Here is an 11,293-nt window from a genome sequence, read left to right as displayed (position 1 = left end):
CGGCCCTTCTCCTTGTTCGGGTGGTGTTCGGCGGTCGACGTCACCGGCTTTCTAGTCACCACCGATCCATTTTTCTGTTTCGTTTTGTTTTGTCTGCATAATTACACACCTGGTTTCAATTCCCCTATTATGTTCCCTATTTAACCCTCTGGCTTTCATTTCTGTTTTGTCCGTGATTGTTTGTTACGTTAGTGGTTGTAGTTATTTCATAATATGTTTTGTAATTATTCCCTTTGTGGAATTTTGCTGTCATTTTTGAGTAAACGTTTTGTGTTTCGCTCAACACCTGTGTCCTGCATTTGACTCTGCTACTTCGCCGCACACAACCCTGACAGAATCACGGACCAAACTTCAAATGGAGTCAGCAGGCACAGCCAGCCCCTCTCTTCCAGTCGGGGAGCAAGTTCAACAGCACGCGACCATGTTGCACAGTTTAGGGACCGCCATGGATCGCGTGCTGCAGACAATGGACCGATGGGAGAGAGGAAGTCTCCCGGTAAATCATACCCCATCACCCCCACCCGCGCCTCTCCCTACTCCACCGGTCATCCCTCCATCGTCAGGACCCAGTGGGATTCGGCTCTCGCTCCCAGGAGCGTATGATGGTACAGCAGCCGGGTGTCAGGGGTTCCTCCTACAGTTGGAGTTATACCTGGCAACTGTTCATCCGACCCCTTCAGGACGAGAGAGAGTGGGCGCCCTCATCTCCTGTCTGACTGGAAAGGCCCTGGAGTGGGCCAACGCCATCTGGGGAAGAGAGGGCCAAACCCTGGATGACTATGATGACTTCTCTCGCCGCTTCCGGACGGTCTTTGATCATCCACCTGAAGGGAGAGCGGCGGGAGAGCGTTTGTTCCATCTCAGACAGGGGATGAGGAGCGCTCAAGATTTCGCCCTGGATTTCCGTACTCTGGCCGCTGGTGCGGGATGGAATGAGCGGGCCCTGATCGATCACTACAGGTGTAGTCTACGAGAGGACGTTCGTAGGGAGTTAGCCTGCAGGGACACCACTCTTAACCTGGACCAGCTGGTGGATTTATCTATCCGGCTGGATAACCTGTTGGCCTCCCGCGGACGTCTAGATCGGGGTCCGCCCGTTCCATTACCCAGCCCCTTGGATCCTACACCGATGGAGTTAGGAGGGGCTGCTAGAAGGGAGACCGGAGGGAGGACCACTCCATGCACCAACTGTGGACGCAGAGGACACACTGCTGTCCGGTGCTGGGGTGTTTCTCCTGGAAGTCGAGGTAGCAGGCGGAGCACTGATGGGTCATCTCCGGTGAGTAGGCACATAACTCACCCAGAGTCTTCTGTTGCGCACATGTGGTTACATATAGAATTTCCTGAGTTTTCCTCGCATCCCCAGCATAAGGCGCTAGTAGATTCAGGCGCAGCTGGGAACTTTATTGATCGCTCTTTAGCACATAGATTAGGGATCCCTATTATTCCTGTTGATGTTCCCTTCCCTGTACATGCCTTAGATAGTCGTCCTTTGGGGTCGGGGCTGATTGGGGAGGTCACAGCGCCCATCGCTATGAGAACGCAGGGGGATCACGAGGAGAGAATTAGTCTCTTTTTGATCGACTCTCCTGCGTTTCCTGTTGTGTTGGGTCTTCCCTGGTTGGCCTCTCATGATCCGATTATTTCGTGGCAACAGAGGACTCTCAAGGGATGGTCCTGTCAGTGTTCAGGTAGAGGTGTAGGTGTTTCCTTAGGTGCCACTACGGTGGAAAGTCCAAACCAGGTTTCCAACATGCACATTCCTCCCGAATATGCCGATTTGGCACTCGCCTTCTGTAAGAAGAAGGCGACTCAATTACCACCCCATCAACCGGGGGATTGTGCGATAGATCTCTTGGTAGACGCTAAACTTCCCAGGAGTCATGTGTATCCTCTGTCACAGGAGGAGACGGTGGCTATGGAGACATATGTCACCGAATCTCTGGGACAGGGATACATTCGGCCTTCCATCTCACCTGTCTCCTCGAGTTTCTTTTTTGTGAAGAAGAAGGATGGAGGTTTGCGCCCGTGTATTGATTATCGAGGATTAAATAAGATCACGGTAAAATACAGTTACCCGCTACCACTCATAGCCAGTATGACCGAGTCATTACACGGGGCGCGCTTCTTTACAAAATTGGACCTCAGGAGCGCTTACAACCTGGTGCGTATTAAGGGGGGAGATGAGTGGAAGACAGCATTTAGCACCACTTCTGGGCATTATGAGTACCTCGTCATGCCGTACGGGTTAATGAATGCTCCATCAGTCTTCCAATCATTTGTGGATGAGATCTTCAGGGACCTGCACGGGCAGGGTGTAGTGGTGTATATCGATGACATTCTAATATACTCCGCTGCACGCGCCGAGCATGTGTCCCTGGTGCGTAGGGTGCTTGGTAGACTGTTGGAGCATGACCTGTACGTCAAGGCTGAGAAATGTCTGTTCTTCCAACGATCCATCTCCTTCCTAGGGTACCGCTTTTCAGCGTCAGAGGTAGAGATGGAGAATGACCGCATTTCAGCCGTGTGTAATTGGCCGACTCCAACCACGGTAAAGGAGGTGCAGCGGTTTTTAGGGTTTGCCAACTACTACCGGAGATTTATCCGGGGTTTTGGTCAGGTAGCGGCTCCCATTACCTCACTGCTGAAGGGAGGACCGGTGCGACTGCAGTGGACAGCTGGGGCGGACAGGGCTTTTGGTCACCTGAAGGCTCTGTTTACCTCGGCTCCAGTTCTGGCTCATCCTGATCCTTCCTTAGCATTCATAGTTGAGGTGGACGCGTCCGAGGCGGGGATAGGGGCTGTGCTGTCTCAGCGTTCGGGTACGCCACTAAAGCTCCGCCCCTGTGCATTCTTTTCGAAGAAGCTCAGCCCGGCGGAGCGAAACTATGATGTGGGGGACCGGGAGTTGCTGGCTGTTGTCATGGCTCTGAAAGCGTGGAGACACTGGCTTGAGGGGGCTAGACACCCTTTTCTCATTTGGACTGACCACCGCAATCTGGAGTACATACGGGCAGCGAGGAGAATGAACCCTCGCCAGGCAAGGTGGGCCATGTTTTTCACCCGTTTTGATTTCACCCTTACCTACAAACCAGGTTCCCAGAACGTTAAGGCAGATGCACTGTCCCGGCTGTATGATACAGAGGAGAGGTCCACAGATCCCACTCCCATAATTACAGCCTCTCGCCTGGTGGCACCGGTGGTGTGGGAGGTGGACGCGGACATCGAACGGGCGTCACGTACAGAGTCCATTCCACATGACTGTCCAGCTGGGCGTATGTACGTTCCGTTTGATGTCCGCGATCGTTTGATCTGTTGGGCTCATACGTCACCCTCCTCTGGTCATCCTGGTATCGGTCGGACGGTGCGCTGCCTTTCTGGGAAGTACTGGTGGCCCACTTTAGCTAAGGACGTGCGGGTTTATGTTTCCTCCTGTTCGGTATGTGCACAGTGCAAGGCACCTAGACATCTGCCCAGAGGGAAATTACAACCCCTTCCCGTTCCACAGCGACCATGGTCACACCTATCGGTGGATTTCGTGACGGATCTTCCCCCGTCGCGGGGTAACACCACGATCCTGGTCGTTGTGGATCGGTTTTCTAAGTCCTGCCGTCTCCTTCCTTTGCCCGGTCTCCCTACGGCTCTACAAACTGCGGAGGCTCTGTTCACCCATGTATTCCGGCACTACGGGGTGCCTGAGGATATAGTTTCTGATCGGGGTCCCCAATTTACGTCTAGAGTCTGGAGGGCGTTTATGGAACGCCTGGGGATCTCGGTCAGCCTTACCTCAGGTTTCCACCCCGAGAGCAACGGGCAGGTGGAAAGAGTAAACCAGGATGTGGGTAGGTTTCTGAGGTCCTATTGCCAGGACCGGCCGGGGGAGTGGGCAGCTTACATCCCCTGGGCCGAGATGGCCCAAAACTCCCTCCGCCACTCCTCTACCAACCTATCACCTTTTCAGTGTGTGCTAGGTTACCAGCCGGTCCTGGCACCATGGCATCAGAGCCAGATTGAGGCTCCTGCGGTGGATGAATGGTTTCGGCACTCAGAGGAGACTTGGAACGCTGCCCACGTACGGCTACAACGTGCCATCAGGAGACAAAAAGCGAGTGCCGACCGCCACCGCAGTGAGGCCCCGGTGTATGCACCGGGGGATCGGGTCTGGCTCTCGACCCGAAACCTACCCCTTCACCTGCCCTGCCGGAAACTGGGTCCGCGGTTTGTGGGGCCATTTAAAGTCCTGAGGAGATTGAACGAGGTTTGTTATAGGTTACAACTCCCCCCTGATTACCGTATTAACCCCTCGTTCCATGTGTCTCTCCTCAGGCCGGTGGTGGCTGGTCCGCTCCAGCAGTCTGAGGTGCGGGAGGTTCCTCCGCCCCCTCTTGACATCGAGGGGGTCCCGGCGTATAGCGTAAGAGCCATCATGGATTCTAGGCGTCGGGCGAGGGGCCTTCAGTACCTCGTGGAGTGGGAGGGGTACGGTCCGGAGGAGAGATGCTGGGTACCGGTGGAGGACATTCTAGATCCATCTATGTTACAAGAGTTTCACCGTCTCCACCCGGATTGCCCTGCACCTCGCCCTCCGGGTCGTCCTCGAGGCCGGTGTCGTCGCGCTGCTGGAGCCGCGCGTCAAGGGGGGGGTACTGTCACGACTTCCGCCGAAGTCGGCCCTTCTCCTTGTTCGGGTGGTGTTCGGCGGTCGACGTCACCGGCTTTCTAGTCACCACCGATCCATTTTTCTGTTTCGTTTTGTTTTGTCTGCATAATTACACACCTGGTTTCAATTCCCCTATTATGTTCCCTATTTAACCCCCTGGCTTTCATTTCTGTTTTGTCCGTGATTGTTTGTTACGTTAGTGGTTGTAGTTATTTCATAATATGTTTTGTAATTATTCCCTTTGTGGAATTTTGCTGTCATTTTTGAGTAAACGTTTTGTGTTTCGCTCAACACCTGTGTCCTGCATTTGACTCTGCTACTTCGCCGCACACAACCCTGACATACACTGTATTTCTGATCAATTTGATCTTATTTTAATGGACAAAAAATTGCTTTTGTTTCAAAAACAAGGACATTTCTAAGTAACCCAAAACTTTTGACCGATAGTGTACATAGTTCTGCCGAGACGCTCTTTTAAATGTATAGTTGTTTCCTCAATGACTGGAAGTCTATGTGAACAGCTAGTATGGCATTGCACTAACACTAGTTGCAATGCACCCCCTCCCCCCACTACCCTTTGCCATCACTGCTGAAAAAATCCTAGGGAAAACACTGCATATGTACAGTACATACTTTTCCACTCCAATGTCGCATAATCATTCAGACTGACCCCTCAGCAACAGTACATGCTGTTTAGACAGAGAGAGGAAAGACATTTTTCAAACTCAACTCCACACAGAATAGAACAGTGTTGGCCTTTCGTCAAGGGCAAGACACTGGGTGGTCTGTTTTCAGCAGTGATGAGGAATAAGTCAAATCTCTTGTGTTTTTCTACCCACTGTCTCTCCAGCCCCCTCAGGGGTTAGCGTGTGTGTCTGACTGACTGTGGGCTCCCTCTTGGGCTTGGCCCCTAAGCAGAACACATATCTGACATAGGAGCCTTTAAATCAAGCCTCAGACCCAAGTACATGTTGATGTGACCTCAGGCTCCAGATGTGGACTTGTTGTAACCTTATGATTGAGGCATCATTCAATGTCTTTCAATCCAGTTCGTGCGGGCAAGAATATCACACTAATTAAAGTTGTTATAACCATTGTTCTACTGAAATGATGTATGCAGTCTTCCTTGCCCAAGTATGCTTAGCGGGCCTACATTTGTTTGATACGTTACATGTTGCCAGACACAAAACTGAGGTTATAGCACATTGGAAACATGTCTACTGAGCTTGTTCCAGTATCAGGCATGATATGCAAACAAGTGCTAAACAAAGTATGTTAAACACCCATTGTTATGCTAATCAACAAATGTGTCCCTGATTTTAATTGGTCTGATTTGTGATAAACAATTTGTGACAAACCTTTTTTGGAAGTGGTTATTTTGTGTACAATAATGGCCTGGTAGGAGGGTCCATGCATTATAGACCTTCCTGGTCTCTTGACTGTGTGGAGTTCAGTTGAGTACATCATCCCGGTCCCAGTCCCAGCTGCACTACTAGAAACAGGGTGAAAGGTCTGTACTCTGATCTCCCCTATTACAGTGTGATGAATGAGATGGCAATGTCCACCATCAGTATAAAAGGTGCAATTTAAAACGCACCTGGAAACGCCACCTGTATAGAAATGCTCCATGTCTCACGGCAGACTCATGTTGCATAGTCTAGACAGCGCGTCTCTCCAGCCTTTCAGAGCCCCGGCGCATTAGGTTAGCATTTGGCAGGTCAGCATCTGTTCCGGTAGTGGTGATACTCCCCACTCCGCCCCAGCCCCCACTGGGTTCCTCTAATATTGGATGTGTTCCCCTTGCTCCCCAGGGAACCTCTCTCTCATTCTCTCTCTCTCTGCTACCTTCTATCTTGTCTCCTGTCTGATTTACTTAGTATCTGTTCTCCTGTTGCTTTACACACCGCCTGGGGCGGCAGGTAGCCTAGTGGTTAGAGCGTTGGGCCAGTAACCGAAAGGTTGGGAAATCAAATCCCCGAGCTGACAAGGTAAAAATCTGTCGTTCTGCTCCTGAACAAGGCAATTAACCCACTGTTCTTAGAGCTGTCATTGTAAATAAGAATATGTTCTTAACTGACTTGCCTAGTTAAATAAAGGGTAAATATAAAATAAACACAGTCTCTCTTCTCCCCACATCTCATGCTGTTTGACCTGTCTAATGAATCACTGTTATCTCCAAGCTGCAGATGTTACCTAATTTGATCCTTTTCCAACCTGTGTGCACATTTGACATACTACAAGGTAGAATCAAAGTAGAGGCTTATATTGGAACATGTACTGTACAATAGATTGTATTGTAAAGGGATTTAAAACGAGACAGTAGATTTGTGTTTCACTGTGAGTCAGTGGCGGTCGGTGCCGTTTAAGATGAGGGAGGATTATTTTTTTTTATGAGCATGGCCTTATTTCTATTACAGCATATTGGATGACTGTCATTCATATTCCATTCACCCAGCTCAATGTAACAGCAATAGGTTTTGGCTTCTACATGATACTCAAATGTTCCCTGTACCCATTATGAGGTTGCTACAACCTAGCCTATGGATGAAAGTTTACAACATAGATGCACAGGTCGAGAGAATTTTGAGTAATCAAGGTGACAGACAGTGACACATTCAATACCACCTTGCACACTCTTGCCTGCATCTAGCTGATCTAGGGTGTAATCATTAGTCCAACAATTGCAAATTAGAGTTTATATTGGACAAATTCAGGTATGTTTATCCCCAATTGGTTCCATTTGGTTCCGTTTAAGAAACGTTTTTCAACAGAATCGGCGGAAATAAATACACCCCTGATCACACGCAAAACAGTTCACTTTCATAGCAGCCACATTCAAACAGCATGATCACTTTGCTCAATGTATATATAATTCCTTCTTCCAACTATCTACACGCTCTCCTCCTCTCACCTTTTCCCTTCGCTTGTGGACTTCAGTGCTGTCTGTGACCAGGTGAAAAAACCTTTCCAAGCCAAACCTTCATATCATGACAGCTAACCACTACACACAGCCTACATCGTTGTCAACTAAAACTACTAGAACTAACACGTTAGTAAACCCGCTACAATCATGCAGTACATTGTACAGTCAGAAATCAGTTTAGCAGTTACCAGTGGGCCCCAGTGGCAATAAATTAATAAAACCAAAAGCTTACGTTGATTTGGATGAGTTCCAGTGTTGGATAGCCATAACCACCTAGCGAACATAGCATTCCTCTCTGTTTGAGCAGGGTGTTTGAGTAGGCTAAACTAGCTAGCTGCATTTGCTAGCTAAGTGAAAGTGAAAGTTTAAAAAAAAATACAACCAAATATAGCTAGCTCGCTCTTCTCCTTCATTTTGAAAGAAATTAATTTGTTTAAAACTGTTAATCTATTGTCTTTCACCCTCTTTGATTCAACTACTCACCACATTTTATGCAGTGCTAGCTAGCTGTAGCTTATGCTTTCAGTACTAAATTCATTATCTAATCCTTTGATTGGGAGGACAACATACTGCAAGAGCTCTGATAGGTTGGAGGACATCCTCCGGAAGTTGTCATAATTACTGTGTAAATCTGTGGAAGGGGTGAGAACCATGAGACTCCTATGTTTTGTATTGAAGTCAATGTACCCAGAGGAGGACAGAAGCTAGCTGTCTTCCGGCTACACCACGGGGCTACACTACAGAGTGCTGCTGAGGCTAATGTAGATCTTCATTGCAAAACAGTGTTTTTTATCAATTATTTGGTGATGTGAATATATTTAGAATAGTTTTATCTAAAAAGGATAACTTTTTTAATTTTTCACTATTTAGATTTTTATGAAATTCACTGAGGAGGATGGTCCTCCCCCTCCTCCTCTGAGGAGCCTCCACTGCTATGAGTACAGTATTATCATGTTTTGCATATTCTTTCTGGTCTGGATTTCTTCTGGGAGGGTTTCATGATAGAACTCTAAGTACATATTTGTAATTGTCATGCCATGGGCCATCACATATAGATTTCACATGTCTTTGTGCACCATACATATGGCAACTGCTGTAGAGTACTGTGAACACAGTTTACCTAGCAGATTGTTAGTTTTACCCATCCCACTGAAAGACAATATCTGCTCGGAGAGCATGTTCTCCTGCCAATTGTTGAGACCTTAATTCTTAATCCTGTAAGTATGAAACCCAATACCTTTAATAAATGCTTTAAGGAACGCTCCCACTGGACACACTGGTTGAATCAACATTGTTTCAATGTAATTTTCAATGTATTGTGACGTGGAATCAACAGGGAAAATACATTGGATTTTTTTTTAAAGTCATTAACCAGTACTGTTTTCATCTAATTTCAAACAGAGTTGTAAACACTGAAATTAGGGTAAAACTTCAATTTAAATACATTGACATAACAACCTGTTAGTCAGGTTAAGACAATCTAATTTCAACATAATCATCAGAACTCTGTATACGTTGAAATTGCGTTGAAAATTCCTCATCCTATATTCAATGTATTGGGTGGTTGAAATTCTGTTGAATCATATACAAGACAATATCCAAAGATAAAATTGTGTTATTAATACCATGCATTTGGCATCCTATTCATAGAGCTTAAGGTAACTACTTCTAAATTTCAAAAGATCCAGTCAACCATAGACGAATGATAGTATATTGTATGTAGCTAGCTTCACGTTGAAATGATGGTGTGCTTTGGGCAAATCAGATGTTAATAGAGCCTACATAAAGCCAACCTCACTCCGAATTTACTTTCACACACAGCTTGTTTAAGAAAAGTTAGAGTTACTTTCAACTATTCAATGTTATTTAGGTAGTCTACTCAAATGAGTATAGAAGCTGATCAATGTCTGAATATTTTGACATGATAGCTCAGCTGAAACTAAAAAGAGCTTGTTTCCAAAGCTAAGCAGCGTACATAGAGGTAGGCATCTGGATGGTATCGTTGGACTGTGGCTTCACATTTTATCTCAATCTACCTCTTTATTTAGGTTGTTAGCATGACGCTGAAACAATGATGTTGATTCAAACAAACATTTTACTATCAACATTGAAACAAGGTCAAATAACATGTCTAATTAAACCTAAAATTCAACCCAATATGGCCAATTTATTAGGTACACCACCCTATTCACAAAAAAAATGTTCTCTCCTACAGACAGTGAGTCACGTCGCTATGGCTTGCTATATAAAGCAGGCAGACAGGCATCGAGGCATTCAGTTACTGTTCGATTGATCATTAGAATGGGCAAAACAAGTGACCTAAGCGACTTTGAGCGTGGTATGATCGTCGGTGCTAGGAGCGCCGGTTCCAGTATCTCAGAAAGGGTCGGCCTCTTGGGCTTTTTACGCATGACAGTGTCTAGGGTTTACAGAGAAATGTGCGACAAACAAAAAACATCCAGTTAGCGGCAGTCCTGTGGCCAAAAACAGCTTGTTGATGAGAGAGGTCGAAGGAGAATGGCAAGAATAGTGACATTTGGGGGGGTTAGCGTGTGCAATTTTTATGGGCCTAATAATAAAGGTAAAATAATAAAAGGTAAAACACCTTTTAATGTGGCATAAACACAACCAGTCATGATTGTCATACAAATCACTTTAAAAAGTAGGCTACCGGTGCATGTTCGTCCAGTCCAAAATAATTTCAGCATCCAAACTGCATGTATACTCGTGCCATTTGATGAATGGAAATAGACATCTGTTACAAAACACCAAAAAGTGTTCCTAATGACAATCAGCAATTGCCATTGATTAGGCCTACATGAATTGATACGTCTTGCTGACAAATGTATATTTTTTGTAGCCTGAAAAGTTGGGACACGTGAAAAGGGGCTGAAACTATTCCTTGAAAACGGGATGGTCACCCTAACACATGGTGAATTTACTAGACTACGCTGCAATGTGTATTACCATGAACTTCAAATAGGCAGCCAGTGATGTGGTGGTAAAGAAATAGGTGGGTAAACTCTGATTGCCGGATGCTGCAAAAACAAATTACACTCCCTATACTTTTTTCTGAATTTTTTGAGAAAAAGGTGGATAAACGGTGTTTACTTGCGTTTACCCTACACTAGGCCACCTCTGCCGGTAGCTTACCCTCTCAGCCGAGGCAATTTTGCAGACATGAATACACAGAGAACAGGTAGCCTACATTCAATATAATACATTCATTGAATCAAAACATGTTTTACACCCTAGTTCATGAGTTGTTAATGCTTGGAGTCTTCACAGATTGTGCAACATAAAACACTACCTTTCTTTCCTTACGTTAATGACATTTATGAGAGTATTAATTGTCATTATTAAGCATTTAACAATTGAATTAGAACATTGAACTTAAACCCTTTATGGATCTTGGAGATCTCTGAAAATGCACTGTAAGTGTAACTATGCCACGTAACACTTCATTACGTTTCGTCATGAAAACAGTTCTCATGGGCACACAAATCCAAAATAATGTAGGCCTATCGCATTGCAAAATCGAATGCTTCTAAACGAACGTTAACCTCTTCTAACCGAAAGAGTCATCTTATAGGCTTACTGTCATTAACGTATACTTGTTGGATGGATTGGATGCGCATTACTGTCTAGCTGTAGGCTAGTTGTCTAGTGATATTGTCGACCATCATCAGCTGATCCAGGAAAAAAAACAA

At 46.1% G+C, this 11,293-nt stretch overlaps 1 protein-coding gene across 1 annotated transcript in view; it reads left to right on the top strand.

Moving 5' to 3' along the window:
- The first annotated feature begins 474 nt into the window (after window positions 1–474).
- Window positions 475–11,293, top strand: part of LOC120043683 (ectodysplasin-A-like) — a 40,992-nt gene continuing 30,173 nt past the window's right edge. The window contains exon 1 of the mRNA XM_038988237.1: window positions 475–597. Coding sequence (XP_038844165.1) covers window positions 475–597 — 123 coding nt within the window. The remainder of the gene's footprint in view (window positions 598–11,293) is intronic.

This window comes from Salvelinus namaycush, chromosome 3, assembly GCF_016432855.1.
Source record: "Salvelinus namaycush isolate Seneca chromosome 3, SaNama_1.0, whole genome shotgun sequence".
NCBI lineage: Eukaryota > Metazoa > Chordata > Actinopteri > Salmoniformes > Salmonidae > Salvelinus > Salvelinus namaycush.
The sequence above is the reverse complement of the archived record's forward strand: the minus strand, read 5'-3'. Positions and strand labels throughout refer to the sequence as shown.